General features: G+C 37.0%; 1 protein-coding gene across 5 annotated transcripts in view; it reads left to right on the forward strand.

Moving 5' to 3' along the window:
- CrebB (Cyclic-AMP response element binding protein B) overlaps window positions 1–22,458 on the forward strand; it is a 285,479-nt gene extending 263,021 nt beyond the window's left edge. For all 5 annotated transcript variants that reach the window (XM_067141949.2, XM_067141951.2, XM_067141950.2 and 2 more), the window contains 2 exons: window positions 3,467–3,557; window positions 21,210–22,458. In XM_067141949.2, coding sequence (XP_066998050.1) covers window positions 3,467–3,557; window positions 21,210–21,357 — 239 coding nt within the window. In that variant the 3' untranslated portion in view covers window positions 21,358–22,458. The remainder of the gene's footprint in view (window positions 1–3,466; window positions 3,558–21,209) is intronic.
- Window positions 22,459–23,091: the final 633 nt, after the last annotated feature.

The raw sequence follows: 23,091 nt of genomic DNA on the forward strand, positions 1-23,091 counted from the left end.
TTTGTCATTTAACACCAACTACGTTACTAAATAATTATTCGAACATGCCACAATTCTACTTTCCTGGTATTTCCTGAACAGATTTATAATCCTACAGAAAAAGGAAATGTGTTTCACTAATACCTGCAAAAGTAACACTAGTTATTTTCACAATATGGCAGTGAAAATACGTAAATCTCGCAAGTCACGAAAAAAGCATGACTATACAGTGCCATTCTGCGAGATTAACAGTTGTATGGCGACATATTGGCAAGTAGGATCACTAAACTGTATGGTTAGCGACACTGAATCAAACCCAAAAGTTAGAAAATAACTAACAATCACTACCTTCAGTATCAACAGGGGAGAAAGAGTTAGGTTGTACCCTTAGAATATAACCTTAAATGGCAGGGAGTATAGATGAAGAATAAGCAAAAGAAATGGATCACTACTGATGAGATCATGATGAAATGCGATCGCTGCAAGTCACACGTACGCAAGCACTGTTCAACCCTAATACAAGGAAAATATGACATCCTTTAAAGGAAAAACCACAAACTCGTGTGTGTCTGCATCATCCGCAAACATTTTGCCCAGGTGCAAGACAATGGCTACATAGATGCAGTCGAAGATCTTCAAAAGAGGATCGACGTCGTGAGGGAATACCTGACACAGTGAAATGGAAACCAGGCTATAAATGTGAATCAGGGATGCCGTCAGGAGCAAGCTGGAAAACACGATGGGGAAACACACCCTACACAACAATAAACCAACTCTGGTAGATGTAACCGAAAAGGGAATGGAAGAAATGAGAATCAACTCCTGAATCAACCATGGAAGAGTCACAGCCACAACTACAAGGATCAACAAAGGGGAAAAGGAGACAATGCAACAAGCCAGGCCAGAGCATAATGACGCGTACTATGACGGTCATGATCCAGTATCACAAACATTGAGGGCTACATTATCCCTACTATTGTCGGTTGAGCAGTAGTGCTAATAGCAAGCAAAGGTTTGTGAAGGAAACAAACAAAACATAACATGTCACCAGTGAAAACAAAATAACAAAGAACATTTACCTAAAAATATCTCCAGAAACTCTTTCTCCTTATGGAGGGAATGCAGAAGTGCATCTCAGAAAAAAAAAAAAAATAGAGGTGGGGAAAATAAGGGTTTGCTACCATAAAGGATCAACTTCAATCACTAACTCCACCCAGTGACACTCACCAATAAATTTATAAATATTCATTTAATCATCATAATTTTCATTTCCTCTTTTCAGGATCCTGCCAGGTTGGAGTGTTGATGGCACTTCTCCACCGTTGTCTCTCCTTCCATCACTCCTCTTCAGTAATATTGTATTCCAGTCCAGTCTTCTTTTTCCTATACATTTCTTGACAAGAGTCCATCCATCTTGCTATGGGCCTCCTTCTTGGCCTCTTTCCTTCTGCCTTTGTCTCCAACGCATGTTTTGGTATCCTTCCCTCCTCCATCTTCACAACATGTACAAACCATCTTAATTTATTCTTATCCATTCTATCACTCAGTTTTTCTACCTCTATCTCTATTTTTGACCTCAACATTACTTGCTCTGTCTCTCCTTGTCCCTTGTCTTCCCTACCATACTCCTCAGGAACTTTATCTTGCTGGCCTGGATTTTACTCTCATTTCTTGTTGTCAAGTCCAAGTCTTTGATGCATGTGATAATATAGGAGTATAATACATCTTGTATATTATCTCTTTATATTTCACAGGAACTTCTTTGTTCCACATCAGGTTCCTTACATTCTGGTAGAACGTATTTCCCACTTGTACCCTTCTGCTGATCTCCTTATCCAACCTTGCATCTTGCATTGTTCCACTCCCCGAATATTTGAAGTATTGTATTAGACAACCTCAAGGTTTTGTCCCCTGATACTAACGCTTCTTTTTCTTTCTCCTCTTGTCATCACCACTGTTTTGCTCTTCTCCACACCGAGCTCGATAGCTGCAGTCGCTTAAGTGCGGCCAGTATCCAGTAATCAGGAGATAGTGGGTTCGAGCCCCACTGTCGGCAGCCCTGAAGATGGTTTTCCGTGGTTTCCCATTTTCACACCAGGCAAATGCCGGGGCTGTACCTTAATTAAGGCCACGGCTGCTTCCTTTCCATTCCTAGGCCTTTCCTATCCCGTCGTCGCCATAAGACATATCTGTGTCGGTGCGACGTAAAGCAAATAGTTCTTCTCCACACTGATGTTCACACCATATTTTTCAGTTTTGTCATTTAAAGCCACTATTTGGATTTGCATTTCTGTATTGTTGAATTCCCAGATCACTATCTCATCTGCAAACAATATTTTGCCATGCTGGGTGGCTTAGACGGTGGAGGTGCTGACCTTCTGATCCCAACTTGGCAGGTTCGATCCTGGCTCAGTCCGGTGGTATTTGAAGGTGCTCAGATACGTCAGCCTCGTGTTGGTATATTTACTGGCACGTAAAAGAACTGCAGGACTAAATTCTGGCACCTCGGCATCTCCGAAAACAGTAAATGTAGTTAGCGAGACGTAACGCCAACAACATTATTATAAACAACATTATTTTCATATTCCCTCCATACCTTTCCTTTATTTCCTTTAGAATTTCATCCATTGCCATTATAAACATAAGTGGAGATGATACCTTTCCCTGTCTTAATCCAGTTGGTTTGGCGCAGTTTTACGGCCGGTGGTCTCCTGACGCCAACCCTGTGCAGAGTATTTACTGTTGCATATTTCTTTAGTTGTTAGTAATGTGGTGTGCTGTATGTAGATGAAGAGAAGTTAATTAATATAAACAAAGTCACCCTCTTCCTAATCCAGTGAAATTAATAATACATGGTTAAAATCCTTGGCCCGGTCAGAAGTCAAACCTGGGGCACTCTGAACCGATGGCCAGTACACGGGTTTCGGTTTAAAATGTTTAGTTACTGCAAGGACAAATTTCTGTAAATGTTTATTCTGTTCAAACCATTTGTTTCTGCTTAACATGTATAAGTGTTTCTTTTCTTCTTTCATAGAAACATTCTATTGATTTATGTACAACTCACCACACAACCACCACAGAAACACACAATAGGAATACATCCCTCCTTGTGGATTTAGCGTCATAACGAGCATCCTGCCGTGAAATTGGGACAAATCCACGTGATGTGCCGACCACAGTAATTGGGGAAAAGGTTAGGAAAAAGAAGAAACAGTTTATTAATTATACGATAGATACCAAACTCCCATCAAATGTATGAATGTTGAAATACAAGGAGCAATGATTTTTTTTTAAATGTATGAACCTTTTGTTATTTCTTGTCATAGCTGTATTTTATTTAACGATACTTGTGATTGATGATGAGATATACTGTTGGATTTCAGGAATCCAACAATAAAACAAAGAAAGCCTATTGAAAGTTCATGCGTGGAGGGTGGAACATTTTATGTTGTTTGTTTTGCATTGTTACCATATTTTTTCTTTTTAGTTGTGACGCAGGGGGGTGGTGCTATAGGTAGTGGACCAATTATTGCAGAGGACCAGGCAAGAAAACGAGAGATGCGGTTGCTTAAAAACAGGTAAGACTCTGGTGCAGTCAAATTAATTTTGACTATTTTCTGTATATTTCATTAATCCATTTGCTAGTAGGCTTTGCAGGACAGTAACATATGAATAGTAACACAGTAAAGGTTTCCACCTATTCAATACTAATATGTATTTACAATATTATAAATTACATGGAACTAGTTTCGACCCACCTAGGGGTCATCATCAGCCATATTAAAGCATACGTAAGTTTTGTCGAATCCTAAAACATGTTATTTTTAACTGTAATAATCTTATGGATTTAAAGTGAAGTGTGGTAATGAGATGAGAAATGGTACAGGTGAGTAGTAATTAATAATAGTACGAGGAATATATATACAAAGAAGTTTGGAACAAAGTACAAGTGGGGTGCTTAGTGTTGTAAAAATATAAACTCATGGATATCAGTAGTCCTCGTACTAAAGAATACAATGTAAAATAACACATATAAACATATATACAAGTATGTACAAAGTCTGGAGAGTAAAAAGTGATACTCTTTTAATGCCGAGTCGGCTTGACACTGATCAGCTTATGCAGAGAAATTAGGCATTTGGTGTATTAAAGCTGTGTTGACCGGCTGCGTTGTTGATTGTTGGACGTAGTTATTTTAGAATTTCTGGTTAAGAAGAAGGTGGATACTGCGCGCGGATATATTAATTCTCAGTTCTTAGCGGAAACCAAATTGGACCTGTTAAAATGGAGAAAGCCGGTAAAAACAAAAAAAATAAAAAACACTGAGATAGGAAAAGGTTAACATAAAGTGAAAGGATGCTTACCTCGCGCTGCGGTGTGTGTAGTATAGCTGATGGTGTGCGACTAGTGGCGGGAAGAGAAATGTGGGCAGAGAGGAGGGCAGGCGCGTGCGGGTTAGGAGGGGATTAGGAAGAGTGGGGGTGGCTTGGGGTGAGGTGGGGGTGGGAGCCTTAAGGCGGGGCTGAAGGGTGCGGGAGAAAGGGTAATTGTCTCGGAAAAGTACCTTTGATTAGACTTAGGATTGAGTTTTGGTTGGCTGCATTATTGTTTCTGAGGAAAGTGATGAATAGATCGAAGAGTATGTTGGGTTTCTCTGAGATTTCATTGAGATTGTGACTGGCGTTGAAGTATTGGTCTAGGTGTATGTAGTAATTTTCCATTATGTTGAGTAAAGGGCCCTTGTTTGCTAATTCGAGGATGTCCATGTCCTTTTCCGAGACATTTACCCTTTCTCCCGCACCCTTCAGCCCCGCCTTAAGGCTCCCACCCCCACCTCGCCCCAAGCCACCCCCACTCTTCCTAACCCCCTCCTAACCCGCACGCGCCTGCCCTCCTCTCTGCCCACATTTCTCTTCCCGCCACTAGTCGCACACCATCAGCTATACTACACACACCGCAGCGCGAGGTAAGCATCCTTTCACTTTATGTTAACCTTTTCCTATCTCAGTGTTTTTTATTTTTTTTGTTTTTACTGGCTTTCTCCATTTTAACAGGTCCAATTTGGTTTCCGCTAAGAACTGAGAATTAATATATCCGCGCGCAGTATCCACCTTCTTCTTAACCAGAAATTCTAAAATAACTTTACGTCCAACAATCAACAACGCAGCCGGTCAACACAGCTTTAATACACCAAATGCCTAATTTCTCTGCATAAGCTGATCAGTGTCCAGCCGACTCGGCATTAAAAGAGTATCACTTTTTACTCTCCAGACTTTGTACATACTTGTATATATGTTTATGTGTGTTATTTTACATTGTATTCTTTAGTACGAGGACTACTGATATCCATGAGTTTATATTTTTACAACACTAAGCACCCCACTTGTACTTTGTTCCAAACTTCTTTGTATATATATTCCTCGTATTATTATTAATTACTACTCACCTGTACCATTTCTCATCTCATTACCACACTTCACTTTATAAATTATAAATCCATAAGATTATTACAGTTAAAAATAACATGTTTTAGGATTCGACAAAACTTATGTATGCTTTCATATGGCTGATGATGACCCCTAGGTGGGTCGAAACTAGTTCCATGTAATTTATAATATTGTAAATACATATTAGTATTGAATAGGTGGAAACCTTTACTGTGTTACTATTCATATGTTACTCTCAGTTCAATACGGACCAACAACATGAAATTCATAACCCTTGATTTGCAGGACAGGTCAATTCAGAAAAGATACTTAATTTTACTTTTGTATAAACAAAATACTTCTCTTGATTCTTTTGTGAACGTAGCAGTCTGGCCTACAATATCTAGAGGTAACATTTCACCTGGACTACCATTAGGTAAAATGTAACTTGTGGTGGAGAGGCAGTTTTGAGGATTCTGATGCTTAGTAGATCTTGCTTGGAGTGTTATGAACAAGTCTACTGCAAACTATCATGCTGAAAAAATTCCATTTATTTTTAATGCATTTTTAAATGTCTTTTTAATATCATTTTTGAATTGTTACTGATTGGCAAGAAGAATGCGGCTGTGAAAAATTTTGATTTTTAGATGTCTGGGCAGCAGTTGTTTTGGCAAGTCAAGGCTGTTATTGAGTTCAGTATACCATGCTTTTTTATATCTGAGGGCAGTAACTGTGACCTAAGATCGAATTGATTTAAAAAAATACCAAACCCTATGGAAAAGGACATTTGAATGGTATGGATGTTTCAAAAGAAAGTAACCACTGAGAATGTGCTTTGTGTATTGCAATTGTAATATAAGTGTAATTAGTATTTTCGTTAAATGTTACTTTACACACAATTTCCTGATTAATTAAGTAAAAATCAACAGTAATCTGATTTATGATTTTATTACCATTAAGATGCCTGGAAGACTGATTAGCTCGGATTGAGTTGCCTTGATAAAGAGTACTGAAATGTGTTCTAAATGTTGGCAACCTGTATGCAAGGTACGTAACGTAATTCTACAGTTCAGCTTGGAGAAAGAATAATATAATAGTATTATTCAGTCCTAGGTTTTTCTGTAAATTTTTACAAAGAATTATTAGCAGTGAAACATCAGTTAATGCCCAGTAAGAAATGTTACTACCATTGACTTGAATATCGGCATATATCCTTACTGACCTTGCTAGTAATGTTGTTAGGATTGTCAAGTTGCTGAAGAGCTATTTTGGTGTTTATCATAGGGGCTTATTCTTGTGTGACTAATAAGCATGAAGTCCATGTATATTGTGTTGTGTTTGGCGCCATAATATCCTTCAGTTGGTATTATTGTGGTTAGCAAGATGTTTTCTGCATATTTGCCTCACAAAGGAAACGTTCAAGTTGACATATCTGTGTCGTACGTCAAAAGAGTGGTTTTAACATGCTTCATATAACTGAGTCTACCTAATGTGATTTCCAGCAAAAGTTCACAGCAATTGATGAAGCCTCAACTATCATGGAGATTAGTAGCATGCTGTTGCATGTCTGTGGGACATTGACAAATGAATATAGTGAGTTAATTTAATAGAATCAAGTGTACTAGAGATCTTGGAGGAAAACTGTTCTACCCCTTTTTCATGCACTTTCACTTTTGGGAAGTGTGGCAGCAGTTTCTCAAGAGCTGCAAGCATACGCTCCATCATTCTGCTTATTCAGGTTTTCTTTCACAGTGAAAATGTTATTTGTCTGTGAAGAGAACTTGGCTGTGACAATTATCAAACAGTCTCCCGACTTTTTGGCTCCTATCTGATAAGTTACTCTCAGATGCTGATCCATGCTTCTTCAGTACACTCCAAAAGTCTTTAATAATGCAAGACATCATTTGTGTCAGGTTTTTTATTTCTCATACAGTGGTTCTTTGCTTGTGAAGCAGATCTCTTCAAATTCTCTTGGTGACGGCTGTGATGGCTGCTGGTATCCTGGTTTCGTGTGGTGAACAACGTGCAGCCCCATCAACAACAGAGGAAGTCTCATATGGTTTAAAGATTCAGTACAAAATTTGCTTATTATTTGCATTAGTTCTAACAAGTTAAGAATCTCCACTGGAGTCTTATCATACTTGCATCATGCTACCACAGCACTGCAACACTCTTTCTCTCCCCCTTCCATATTGACCTTGCAACATCAGATCTTCAACAACTCCTTTCTTACCGGGAATTGCTGCTTTGTTGCAAATACACTGCATTGGTGCCAACCCAACATTTTTATTATGGGTACTTCAGCAAGCTAAAGAGAGAACTTATGGGAAGATTAGGTAGCTTTTATTGATTGTTTTAACTTATATTCAAAATATTTTTCTACCTTCTATTTCCTTACTGCATTGCTTCTTGACTTAATGTGTTGAACACCAAACAAAACTTTTGAAATTTTGCTCTGTGGGCAAAAACTTTGTTTACTCTCTGGCGTTTCAGTAGCAAAATTCTACCGTCTGTTTAATTCAAAAGTAAAAATTAACATCAGAAACAAAAATAAGTAAGGCAGACACAGATTTCTGCTGTGGCCTGTTGGGCTGAATGTGCATGGCGGTAATGGAAGTGTTGTGTTATACTGTGGAGCGAGGAGGGAGACTTGTGAATTCATGTTGCGACAACTGAGAGGTATTTATGTATAATTCAGTTTGTGCATACAGTCTCTGCCTCTATCAAGGATATACAGGGTCTCTCATATAAACTAAGACTGAACGTATGGTGTTTGTACTCTGCGCTACAGCAGCTGCCTCAGCTGAACTTATATCGTGTGCGGCTGCCCTGCTTTAAGCATGTATACGATCTTATCTGAAATCTTACTGTATGAAAGATGCTGGAAGTGTCGTCCCTCATAGGTTATACTGGCATTATGTCTGGTAACCACATTCTGGCTGACACGAGTGAGTTCTGCCACTGTAATGTTTCTGATTTCATGTGAAATATTTTCCTTTAGTTCCTCCAATGTGTGAGGATTTGTTTGATACACTTCTTCTTTCAGTTTAACTCACAAGTAAAAATCACAAACTGTTAGATTTGGAGAACGAGGGGGGAAATATACCAGCACTGATCACTATGTCTGCAAACACTTCCGAGATTGTAGGAAGGGAATCTTCCGCTGTATGAGCAGAGGTTAAATCTTGTTGAAACCACCTATGCGATTTTTCTTCTTCCATTAACTGATGGAAGAATGGCATTAAAATGTCATCTTGTGGTACCTCTCTGCATTCACTGTCGTCTTGGGTGGGGGGAAACCCAGTTATTCGTCTTGCGTCGACACAACACCAAACACCAATATTCCTATCATGATGAGGGACTTCATAAACGCCATTTGGATTTTCTGCACACCAATAGCGAGAGAGATGACTGTTCACACAACCATTAAGATGAAACCAGAAGTTTTACATATGAAAATAGTGTTGCAATGATAACTGTCTCACCACGTTAACAGCTGAGATTCAGACTGGTCACTGATGCTTGCCAGGTCAAACACGTGCAAGCTGCTTGCAAGGTCAAGAATCAATCAGTCAATACTGATCTGCATTTAGGGCAGTCGCCCAGGTGGCAGATTCCCTATCTGTTGTTTTCCTAACCTTTTCTTAAATGATTTCAATGACATTGGAAATTTATTGAACATCTCCCTTGGTAAGTTATTCCAGTCTCTAACTCCCCTTCCTATAAATGAATATTTGCTCCAATTTGTCCTCTTGTATTCCAACTTTATCTTCATATTGTGATCTTTCCTACTTTTAAAGACTCCACTCAAACTTATTCATCTACTAATGTAATTCCACGCCATTTCTTCGCTGACAGCTTGGAACATACCACTCATTACAAGTGATGAAAATAATTTTTTGTCCGTATTGAAAGTTTCGTAAAATATATAGGAAAATATTTAAAATTTATTTCCACCTATTCAATACAATATAAGATGTTGACATTTAAGTCAAAACATTTTTCAAATGTGAGACATGTTTCGCCTCTTACTGTGAGGCATCTTCAGTCACTAATCAAAACCTTATTACTTTTGTCAGACAACATTTCAAACATTCTACAGCTATTATAAAAATGTTCATAAAACAACTAAGAATCTAATATAATGATGAACAATGTGTAGTACACTTGATGAATAGGACGACATTAGATGGGACAGTAGTACGGATGACGGCTTGAAGCCTTAGTCAATATTAGGTTTTAAATACATAGTGGAAAGCATATAAAATCATTTCAATTAAGATATACAGTACATTTAAATGATATTAAAATAGTAGATTCTTAGATGGTACACTTAAAAATGGAGGTATCATAAGTGACAGTTGATGGCTTAAAGCCGTAGTCAGAGTTTGAAGTATAGGTAAAATAACATGTTAGTATACACATATGCTGTCAAGTAGTTTATAGTTGGCTTAAATTTATTTTGATTCATCTGAGTAAGTTTGTAGAGATGATGAGCTGTTATTCTCTACGTTGGTAGGATTTTAACATGAAGGTTGAATGGCTGTTGTTTTCTTAACAGATTGACAATACATTTTCAAAATGTTGATATTGGAAATTTTTATATTATTGACGAATGTTGTGGGAGTTTAATGGGGCTGTTGAAATAATGTTGTTCATTGGTTGGTTCTGAAATGAAGAGAAAAACTTTATTAATATGATGAGAATGATTCTTAGTTGTTTTATGAACATTTTTATAATAGCTGTAGAATGTTTGAAATGTTGTCTGACAAAAGTAATAAGGTTTTGATTAGTGACTGAAGATGCCTCACAGTAAGAGGCAAAACATGTCTCACATTTGAAAAATGTTTTGACTTAAATGTCAACATCTTATATTGTATTGAATAGGTGGAAATAAATTTTAAATATTTTCCTATATATTTTACATACCACTCAGTCGAGCAGCTCATCTCCTTTCTCCCAGTTCTTCCCAGCCCAAACTTTGCAACATTTTTGTAACGCTACTCTTTTGTTGGAAATCGCCCAGAACAAATCGAGCTGCTTTCCTTTGGATTTTTTCCAGTTCTTTAATAAAGTAATCCTGGTGAGGGTCCCATACACTGGAACCATACTCTAGTTGGGGTCTTACCAGAGACTTATAAGCCCTCTCCTTTACATCCTTACTACAACCCCTAAACACCCTCATAACCATGTGCAGAGATCTGTATCCTGTATTTATGATCCCATTTATGTGATTTTTTTTTAAATTAAAAAAAAAAAATCTTTCTTTATATTAACACCCAGATACTCGCAATGGTCCTCAAAAGGAACTTTCACCCCATCAACGCAGTAATTAAGACTCGGAGGACTTTTCCTATTTATCAAACTCACAACCTGACTTTTAACCCGTTTATCATCGTACCATTGCCTACTGTCCATCTCGCAACATAATCAAGGTCATTTTGCAGTTGCTCACAATCTTGTAACTTATTTATTACTCTGTAGAGAATAACATCATCCGCAGAAAGCCTTACCTCTGACTCCACTCCTTTACTCAAATCATTTATGTATATAAGAAAACATAAAGGTCCAGTAATACTGCCTTGAGGAATTCCCCTCTTAATTATTACAGGGTCAGATAAAGCTTCGCCTACTCTAATTCTCTGAGATCTCTTTTCTAGAAATATAGCAACCCATTCAGTCACTCTTTTGTCTAGTCCAATTGCACTCATTTTTGCCAGTAGTCTCCCATGATCCACCGTATCAAATGCTTTAGGCAGGTCAATCGTGATACAGTCCATTTGACCTCCAGAATACAAAATATCTGCTATATCTTGCTGGAATCCTACAAGTTGAGCTTCATTGGAATAATCTTTCCTAAAACCGAATTGCCTTCTATCAAACCAGTTATTAATTTTGCAAACATGCCTAATTTAATCAGAAAGAATGCCTTCCCAAAGCTTACATGCAACGCATGTCAAACTTACTGGCCTGTAATTTTCAGCTTTATGTCTATCACCCTTTCCTTTATATACAGGGGCTACTATAGCAACTCTCCATTCATTTGGTATAGCTCCTTCAACCAAACAATAATCAAATAAGTACTTCAGATATGGTACTATATCCCAACCCATTGTCTTTTGTATATCTCCAGAAATCTTATCAATTCAAGCCCCTTTTCTAGTTTTCAACTTTTGTATCTTATTGTAAATATCATTGTTATCATATGTAAATTTTAATACTTCTTTAGCATTAGTCACCTCCTCTATCTGGACATTTTCCTTGTAACCAACAATCTTTAATGCTGCTGTCTGAATACTTCTGCCTTTTGAAGATCCTCACATACACACTCTCCTTGTTCATTAATTATTCCTGGAATGTCCTTCTTGGAACCTGTTTCTCCCTTAAAATACCTATACACACCCTTCCATTTTTCACTAAAATTGGTATGACTACCAATTATGCTTGCCATCATGTTATCCTTACCTGCCTTCTTTGCTAGATTCAATTTCCTAGTAAGTTCCTTCAGTTTCTCCTTACTTCCAAAGCTATTTCTAACTCTTATTTCTTTCCAATCTGCACCTCCTTCTTAGTCTCTTTATTTCTCTATTATAATAAGGTGGGTCCTTACCATTCCTTACCACCTTTAAAGGTACAAAACTGTTTTCTCATTCTTCAACAATTGCTTTATAAACCCATCCCAGAGTCTGTTTACATTCTTATTTACCGTTTTCCACCGATCATAATTACTTTTTTTAAACTGCCTCATGCCTTCTTTATCAGCCATATGGTACTGCCTAATAGTCCTACTTTTAAAACCTTCCTTTCTATCACATTTGTTTTTAACTATGACAAAAAAAACAGCTTCTTGATCACAAGTACCATCTTTTACTTCGGTTTCTCTATAGAGCTCATCTGGTTTTATCAGCACCACGTCCAGGATATTTTTCCCTCTAGTTGGTTCCGTCACTTTCTGAATCAGCTGTCCTTCCCATATTAGCTTATTTGCCATTTGTTGGTCATGCTTCCTGTCGTTCGCATTTCCTTCTCAATTGACATTTGGTAAATTAAGATCTCCCGCTACAATCACATTCCTTTCCGTGTCGTTTCCCACTAGCTGATTATCGTATCAAATAATTCTGAATCCGTGTCAGCACTACCCTTTCCCGGTCTGTACACTCCAAAGACATCAAGTTGCCTATTATCTTTAGAAATGAGTCTTACACCTAGAATTTCATGTTTCTCATCTTTATCGTTTTCGTAGCTTACAAATTCTTCTTTCACCAGAATGAATACTCCCCCTCCCACCATTCCTATCCTATCTCTACGATACACACTTCAGTTCCGTGAGAAAATTTCTGCATCCATTGTACCATTTCTCAGCCATGATTCACTCCTATTACAATATCTGGTAAATATACAGTGAAACTCGGTTAAGAAGTTCCCGCATAATAAGTTTTCCCGCCTAAGAAGTGTGATATTCTTGGTCCCTTGATCAGTTGCATTAAGATATATGTATATTTTTCCCGTTTAAAGTGTTCTGTTGTAAATATATTTCCCGGTTAAACAGTTCAGATTTTAGAGCCCCTTGAGATAGAAAAACGTCCGCTCAAAGCAGCCCAGGGTTAGAACCCTCCAGTCTCTGCGCAAGTTGCACCCTGTGTTAGACCGTTTGCGCGCTTGCGGTGTGTGTCTGGTGTCGCGACTCATGTGCGGGCCTGCCAAGGCCACATGACGTCACGCTATGACAACACAGACAGCAGATTCTCACTCTCACCTTGTGGGAACGAATCAAACCCATCAGTCGAAATTTCCACTCCACCGTTCCATCTAGCGGAACAGAATCAAACGGGATTCTACGTGGGAAACAAAGCACGCAATGGATGGTTTGATAAAACTTTAATGCAGTACTTTGTGGGCCGCGACAGGGTGAAGTCATTAATCGAGGTGGCCTAAACATTAATTAAAAACAGTAAAGTGTATTTGTCCACAACATTACTGTTAATCTACCACAAAATTGTATATTCTAACCTGTTTGATTTTTCATTCCCTTGCTTATTCCTTTCAGGCATTCTCTCTTACGTTGTTGTTGCAATAATACTTATGGGTCTTGCCGTAGAGGAAATTACGTTTTTGAACTAAACTGATAAGATTTTCCGTTTCCATTATTAGTGAGGTGAATAAAAAGAACTTCCCGAATCTATGCAGGAAACAGCTGACTTGGCAACAGCCAGCTGATACACATGGCGCCACAGCCGGCCGAAAGATCCCGATTGTTTACGAAGTTGAATGAATGTTGATAGCCAACTGGGTATTAGTAGGAGGCACACAGAGGCATTGCAATACCACGTGTTGGCATAAAATTGAAAGTTATTTTTAACTTTACCTTTATATGAGCTAAACATTGTATTATCGTGTCACTCGTAATTATTACATCACATTATTAGAATGTAGCACAAGGTATGAGGAGACATGAAATAAAATTCTCGCGGGGAAAGAAACTGTTTACGTTTAGCTGTGCTAGCGTTGCTACTGCACCTTTATCACTCCCACGTAATACCCCAGTTAATGTTCCATGCACTCATTTCTGCAACTTCGAACCTGTGTTTCTTTTCTTCATTACCCATAGCATGAAGAAGATTGAAGCGGGAAAATAAACTCAATACTGGCTTGGACATGCGGTACTTGTGAAACGCCAGAATCTACGCCCGTTGCCGTGACAACCAGTAGGAATGCAGAGGCGATTTAGGCCTAGGTTCTAAGAATAAGTTGCTAGATTGCCCATTTGAAGTAGGTGTCAGGGGTGTGAGGAAGATAGAAAGCACATGCTAACAAACTGTAGTACACATCTTGTAAGCCTAAGCTATGGATTGCCAAGCATAGTGTAGCGTCGTAATCAGTATGAATAGGAGTCGGTGAAGTTACTTGTACTTGTAATATCAACGTACACACTTTTTAAGTGAAAATGAGCGGAACTCAGAGGAAAGAGATCAAGCGACAGGCACTAACAATAAAAGACAAAGTGGAGTCATCTACACTTTCCCGTGTTGCTTTGGCAAAGGAGCTGGGGATGCCGCCGTCTACTTTCAACGGTATTATAGCGAAGAAAGAAGAGATCTCTGCTTCTGCAGGGAATACTTAAGCAAATTGTAAGGAAGTTAAATCTGAAAAGTACGATGAAATAGAACAAGCTCTGCTAATATGGTTTAAACAGCAGCGAAGTTTTAACATACCTTTCAGTAGGACTATTGTGCAGGAGAAAGCCACATGCAAATTAAGGGTACCTTTGACAGCGTCAAACGGGTGGCTGGACCGCTTTAAAAATCGAGCCGGCATCGTTTACAAAACAATTTGTTGCGAAGCAGAGAGTGTAAGTGCGGAGGAAAGGGAAACGTGGAAGGAAATTGTTCTGCCTGCTAAAATAAGCAAACCTTGCAACGTTTCTATATAACTGAATATGTTCCCTTCTCTTATCAAATATATTTATAATACGGTATTAACAAAGAAATGAACTGGATTAAAGCCACTATATATATATATATATATATATATATATATATAAATAATAAAGCCAAGCTTTCGGCCAAATTGCATTGGCCTTCATCAGGGCATGTGAAGTCATGCCCGTACTATCCACGGCCTACCCCCACTAACTGGACTCAAGGATCGTGGCGCTGTGCTGTGGTGGTTGGGAGGGAAGTTGCTCATGCACCGCCCTTTGCCGACAGTTCGAATGCGTCCCGCTGTGCCATGGTGGTGTTATGCGTGTATTTCTGCAGTACAGGTCTCCATGTATTTGATAACTTGAAGCCGTCTTCCCTGTTGATGTTATTTGGGCGCAGCTCTATTTCTATGGCTTCCTTCACAAGACGAGCATAGAAGTCTTTTACAGGCACGATGACCTTCGCCAGGTCAAAGAGGATTTCATGGTCTGTACTGTAGAAATGTTCTGCTATGGCAGACTGGCTTATAGCGTTCTCCATGGAGGATGAAAGAGCGACATTCTTTACCGATCTGATGAGCTCTTTCACCCTGGTGCTAACAAGCCTTTTCGTCATGCCAACATATGAACAACCACAACCACATGGAATTTCATATACGCCCGGTGTTTCAAGACGTGGCTTCTCTCTGATTGGTCGAAACAGGGACTTGAGCTTCCGGTCTGCGGTGAAAACTGGAATTATATTGTACTTCTTAAGAATGCGCCCTATTCTGTCAGTTATACCTGCCACGTAAGGAAGGAATACTTTTTTTTCTTTTTGCCCTGATGAAGGCCAATGCAATTTGGCCGAAGCTTGGCTTTATTATTAATAAATATATATATAGTGGCTTTAATCCAGTTCATTTCTTTATTTCTTTATGTTAATACAATGAGCCACGAAAACTTACATTCATTAATTTATAACACGGTATGTTCAATTATTTTACTTTATCTCTAAAAATATTGTCATGATAATCGAATTTTTATACTGTGGCTTTCTGTTAGCAGCTCTTATATATCGGCCTATTTTGGTATTGTTCACAAACAAGGAAATCTGTTGGCTGTGTGTTTCACATGTATTTCAAAGTACAGAATAAGTTTTTGGGCATTACCCCTTTTAAGATGTTTCCTGCTTAAGAAGTTTTTATTTTTGCAGTCCCTTGAAAAACTTCTTAACAGAGTTTCACTGTATATCTATTAAGTTACTTAATTCTATTTCTTTCTTTATAATACTTCTACAGTTCAACACTAACATTTTTATGTCATCCCTACTTGACTTCCAGATCTCTCTCTGTACCCTCATCACCACTCCCTAGACAACACCATTTCGCCGAGTGTACCTCCCTGTTACCCTTATAAACAAATTTCCTAACTTATACGCACCATTGCGATTAAAGTGAAGGCCATCTGAGTGCAGATCCCTATCTCCTACCCACCCATTAGGATCTAGAAATTTCACTCCCCGTTTCCCACATACCCATTCCATAGTCTCATTTAAATTCCCAATCATCCTCCAGTCAGTATCCCTCCTATACAGTATTCCACTGATAACAATCTCCGCTCTCTTAAACTTCACCCATGCTGCATTTACCAGATCCCAAACATCCCCAACTATGTTGGTACTTATATTAGCTTGCCATCTCCTCCCTCATACCCCTCAATGCCTCGCCACACCCACAGTTCCTACACTTGCATCCTTTAGCCATTCTTTACGGAAAAAATGAAAAGAAAAGGAAAAATAAAATAACTTGTTTTGTGCAAATAAAAATGAACAAAAAGAAATATTGTCTAGGTTAGTACTCAAAGATCACACGACAATTAGGTAATTAATATACTACTACACTACAATACTACTTAGTCGTATTCTTTCTTTATCCTACAACACCCTAGCAGATAAAATTTACTGTTAATTACTGAATACCGAAAGGATTACACAAAAATTACACAATTCTATACTGCAGTTAAGCCTGTCCTAATTACAACAACAGAATTTTAGTAAGAGAGTTTGTACAGATACCTCTACTATACTACACAAAAATTTTACAGCCTATTTCTAATAAGATATTACTCGTATACTACTGTACAGTACACTACAATAATTTTAAACTACGTTCAGACATATGCTAATTACAATACCTGTACCGTATGTCACTACTAAGCACAAACAGAAATTGAAATTGCAAGATTGAAATTTGCACGAACTAATGTACTCAAAGATTACCAACAAAGCTAAATGCTTGGGCAGATTATTATTAGTACTGTGCTCTAATAGATACACACACAAAGATACATACAAATATAGCAGGTAAGATACTGTACTGTCTAAATATACCGTATCTGCACCACAATTCTAAATTGAAATATGGTTATATGAATTTTACCGCTGATGGATTACTATTATTTTCCCTACTATGCGGGACGGAGAATATAAGTGTCCTTAAATGCCGAAAAATAAGAGGTTGTCTTCAATAATTTCTGTCAAAACTATGCTGAGGGCTTGAACTGCAATATTATTATGATAGGCCCTATAGGAATTTAATTAGTACTGTACTTTTCACCTTCGTTCATACATCTATTTTGTATTTGTTTACACAAGTACCATGTGCCTGTAGCTCGTACTCTTTGATCTCATCGGAATGTACGGTATCAGTAATCATCAACAATCCAAAAACTGTTAAGTACCATAATTATCCAGTGAAATTACCGTGCAATCTCTTTAACTTCTTTTTAAAACTAAGTTTACAGGCGTATTGTGCTTTTTAATTTAGTAAATTATTACCTTCGCGATAGTTTGAACGGATATTTATGTCTATACGAAATACCGGAAATGTTGCGGTGGAAGTTACGGTACTATTCCTTATGATAATCTGCCTTTGTAAGTATTATACCAACAAACCTACAGATATTTACAAATATTTTAAAAGTTAATATTATTACCTAAAATATTTCCTAAACCTAAATTCGAAACAAGGTACACCTAGCTAGCCTACTTAACCTAGAAAATGTAATTTACTGAAGACCAACTGAATTACTTTTTATGAAATTTAAATAAATATCACTACTCCCAATTTCTACCAACAATCACTAAACACCATATATAAATAGCACTAAATGAATCACAAACACACAAAATTAAGCTATTTCAATAGGTTTTAAACTACTTTATCACTACAATAATGCAAGAGCTCTCTGAACAGCCAACCGTTCACAAGCACATCCAACAATGGAATTCATGAACAATGCGTGCGCCTCCCATACTGCAACTTACCTATCGGAGAGTAAAAATGCCGCTTCGACGGTCATAGTTTATATGAGAGACCCTGTATTTTAGTGTGTACCGTTCATAACATTTCATGGTTTACTGATGAGAAGCGGTAGTCAAGTTGTAGTGACTGTGATAATTTTGATGCAGATTCACATTTCCTACCATCATTTTTGTCTGATGATATTGTGATATTGAGAATTTTTTTTTGTTATAGTGAAAATCATTTTTCTTCAGTTTTGACTTATTTAATTTATAACTGTGAGGTTCTTCAGTCTGTCGAAAACTAATTCAGCATAACATAAATTTAGAAATACCTGAAAAAGAGAGAAAATGTATTAACAGATTATAGCTGAAAAAGATACAGTTAATTGAAAACAGAATTACATGTTTTGTTCTTGAAAGAATATCATCAATTTCTATACAATCACACTTATAATTTATTTAAACATGCTATAAATTGATGAAAATTATTAGAAATGTAAAACATATATGTTTAAATTCTGTTCATACCCTTTTAATACTTGAAAATTAGAACTGATCTTAATGAATTGCTCCAGCAGTGCTTCCTCTCTCTTCAATCAATCAACCAATCAATCAGTCAATCAATCAGTCAACACTGATCTACATTTAGGGCAGCCGCCCAGGTAGTGTATTCCCTATCAGTTGTTTGCCTTGTCTTTTCTGAAATAATTTCAAAGAATTCAGAAATTTAACAAACATCTCCCTTGGTAAATTACTCCAATCCTGACTGCCTCTTCCTATAAACAAATATTTTCTGCCAATTTGTCCTCTTGAACTCCAACTTTATCTTCATATTGTGATCTTTCCTGCTTTAAAAACCACCATTCAAACTTACTTTATAATTCCACGCCTATCCACTAACAGCTCGGATCTTACTGCTTATATATAATGAATTCCAATTTGTAAGTTTGAGAAGTTCCACATTTCCACCACTTCAAAGTCTTATGATTTTTCTTAGATTAAAATAACATTAATTTATTTTAAAATTAGTCTATACATGTTTTGTTTTTCATAGAAAAAAATCTTCAGCCGTGATCTTGATTTACAGTTAAAATATGCACAAAAGCACAGGTTACATAAGAAAAACACAATTAATCGCTCATATTAAAAACAACTTGTCCTTGACAAGATGAAAGGTCTAAATATCTGAAGTCTTTGGTTTTTTCTTCATTGTCACTATTTGACATCTCTTGATATGAAAGATGCGTTATACGTAAAATATTACTTGGAAAATTATCCCAAGGTAAAGGGATCTTCAAGTTTCTTGATAAATAAATCAGACAACAGTGTACAACTATGCAAATTTTTGTGATATTCAACACGTGATGTGAATGGAAAGGGGAATTTTATTGTCAGATGAAATGGACTGATTGTGTTCGAGATGGAAAGCAACTCCATATGGTGGTGTTCCGTCGAAATCTGGAAAGAACGAAATCTTGAAGTTCGATAACAAAAAGGATCTGGTTGTCATGTTTAATAAGACCTTGGGTTTACTCACCACCTGACACCTCTCACGGCTGACTCACACCAGGCCTCCTACTGCGCTCAAAGCTGCTTTTCTCCTAGTGTTATATATGTGTGTGTCAGCAAGGTCTGAATGCATGGTGGAGGGAGGGGGAACAACAACTGCAGAAGAGGTGGATGAGAAATATTCTGTCTGGGGGGAAAATTCTTCCTTCTGTAACCTATTTTGTTATTGACGCTGAGTAAGTTTAATAAGGGAGGTACTGAATCAAATAAAGGATTCCTATTTTATATGTTGTCATTCAGATTATGTTTATTATTACAGAACTTGTCCAGGAAAATAAATATGTTCTCCATTGTATTCATGAGACTAATTTTAAAATAAATTAATGTTATTTTAATCTAAGAAAAATCGTAAGATTTTAAAGTGGTGGAAAGGTGGAACTTCTCCTAGTGTTATATCTGTGTGTGTCAGCAAGGTCTGAATGCAACTTACAAGTTAGAATTTATTATATATAATAATTCCACCACGGACCAAGATGAAATTCATTACTTGTAATAACTTGCCACTTAGTCAAACAGCTCATCTCCTTTCTCCTAAGTCTTCCCAGCCCTAACATTGCAACATTTTTGTAACACTACTCTTTTGTAAAAAATCATCCTGTACAAACCGAGCTGCTTTTCACTGGATTTTTTTTTTTTTTTTTTTTTTTTTTTTTTTTTTTTTTTTTTTTTTTTTCAGTTCTCGAATTAAGTAATCCTGGTGAGGGTCCCATACAAATGAACCATACTCTAATCATGATTTTACTAGAGGCTTACATGCTGCCTCCATTACATCATTACTACAATCCCTAAATATCCTCATAACCATGTGAAGAGATCTGTAACCTTTATTTACAATCCTGTTTATGTGATTACCCCAGTGAAGAATTTTCCTTCTATCAACATCTAGGCACGAATACTTACAATGATCCCCATGAGGAACTTTCACCCCATTAACATAGTAAATAAAACTGAGAAGACTTTTCCACTTTCTGAAACAACTTTACTTTTCACCTCATTCATCATACCACTGCCTATTGTCCATTTCACAACAATGTTGAGGTCTTTTTGCAGTTGCTGACAATCTTGTAATATGTTTATTATTCCATACAGTATAACATCAACCACAGTTCTTTAACCATAAGTAAATAAAATATAGAGGTCTAATAATAGTGCCTTGAGGAATTCCCCTCTTATTGATTTACAGGATCAGATAATACTTCACCTACTCTAATTGTATGAGTTCTATTTTCTAGAAATATAGCCATCCATTCAGTCAGTCTTGCCTAGTCCAATTGCATTCACTTTTGTCAAGTTCATATATTTTCAGTTTGTAGCCAGCCATTGTGGCTTAGCAAAAAATCCAAAAATAAATCACTGGTGTCCACTGTGACACTCAAGATATTAAAGGAACATTGATTAAAGTGCTGTAAGGTCTTCCATTCTGTAACTTGGGGATAATGTGTAGCATGTGTAGGAATTAGAGTTCCCTTTAACAATGTCTCTAATGCTCTCCCACCCCAATTAGGGTTGATGCTATGTTTGTTTCCAGGGAAGCTGCTCGAGAGTGCCGTAGAAAGAAGAAGGAGTACATCAAGTGTTTGGAGAATCGTGTGGCTGTATTGGAAAATCAGAATAAAGCATTGATAGATGAATTGAAGTCCCTTAAGGAACTGTACTGCCAACAGAAGACAGAATGAATGTTACCTTTGTGTTCTTCAGTTGTTAAAGTCTGTGTTAAACAGCATACTGATTATGTTGCTGTTGGTGGAGTGATGTGAGCCAGCAAAGCTAGTGCACACAGTTCAGCAATAAAAATGTTGCGACTAGCCACACAAGAATGCTAGTGTGAACTTCTGAATAGGGAAAGGAAGAGAGTAAAAAATCTGTGATTGGATCTCTCTGTTTCTCTTTCTTTCTCATGTTTTTTTTTTGTTTTTTTTACATGACGTGTGCCCTTAAAAATTATTATATAGCCAGAGTGAATAGGCTGTTCTCGAGGAGTTCTGCGTTTACTACATCTGTGGAACAAACAAGATTCAAGTCAGAAGCTGTAAGTTTTTTGATGGGTGTGAACCAGTACCTCAGCAATTATATTTTCTTTCTTTGTGTTTTAAGGATATATTTTAAAAAACTGTTCTAATGAAATGTAAAAAAAATTGTTATATTTGTATAGTATTGTACATACATATAGTTACACGGTTACTACTACTCTATGAAGTCAGTGTTGAAGAGTACTAACTATGTGAAACAGTGTTCAAAATGGAAGTATGTGCTGATGGAAGTCTGTTAGATGGCATGATATTGTAAAAAAATTTTCATTATGTATTTCTTCAAGTGTTGTTCTAGAGACAACATCCACAGGAGAAGTTTCTTGATTTTGCTTTATAAATATCCACTGCGTTCTTATCAAAATGGTATTATATGATGAGATAATATTGTTGATATTTGTGGACTGCTTTCAAGTTAAGTTTGATCAGCTTTATCACCATCGAGCACATTTTTTAAACCTGTAAATATATATTTAAAAGAGCAAAATGTGGTACATGGAATGAAACAAGAGATGGGTCTGTAGTCTGAGGGATTTTTTGGCTTTCTAAGGATCAACTGAGAGGTCTTTTCGAGAGACACTCATGTGGACTGTGAAATAGTCCACATAAATATGAACTGCTCTTCTTGAACCAAATCGTCTCATATTATTTTCGAAATTTTCTAAGCCAAGACAAAGGAAGGGCGACTTCAGTGTTCACTGTTTTGTTAAGTGAAGGTATGGTTGACACTTGTGTCTTGAAAAGTAATTGAGCTACCTTGCTTTTGAGCTAAGATACATTGAAGACTTCAGAACCAAAACGTATAATTTAGCTAAAATGTAAGATTTTCATTAATATTGATTACTTCTGCATTTATAATCTGTGCTCTTGAACTTTATTCTAATGTTTGATAACAACATTAATTTTGTTTTCCTTGGTATAGAATTGTTATTTAAAGGGTTTGATTTAATAGGATTTTGGTTCGTTATTAAAAAAATTCTTAAATGGGGTCAGGGTCTCAGCTGCGGAGGGTGAAGTAGGTAGAGGGAGACCTGGAACTTAGTGCTTAACTCTCAGCTTGATGATTTCAGATATAGTTCAGAAGATATAATTTTGTGCACTTCTTGCAATTAGATTTAACCCTTGTCAAGTGGATTAAGATTTCGCTTGTGTGTGTAATTAATTTTTGTGACATTTCTTTAATTGTCAACACCCAGTTGTAATTAACTTTCTTCCCTACTTCATAATTCATTATCACTAATATTACAGTATAATTATTGAAAATGACAAATTCGCTAAGAGATATGCACAGACAGTATATGTATCAAAATGCAAAGCAAACTGAAACTCATATTCATGTTGTAATCTAGAATTGTTTGTGGTTCTGGATCTTGATTTGTGATC

Source organism: Anabrus simplex, chromosome 2 (assembly GCF_040414725.1).
Source record: "Anabrus simplex isolate iqAnaSimp1 chromosome 2, ASM4041472v1, whole genome shotgun sequence".
Taxonomy (NCBI): Eukaryota; Metazoa; Arthropoda; class Insecta; order Orthoptera; family Tettigoniidae; genus Anabrus; species Anabrus simplex.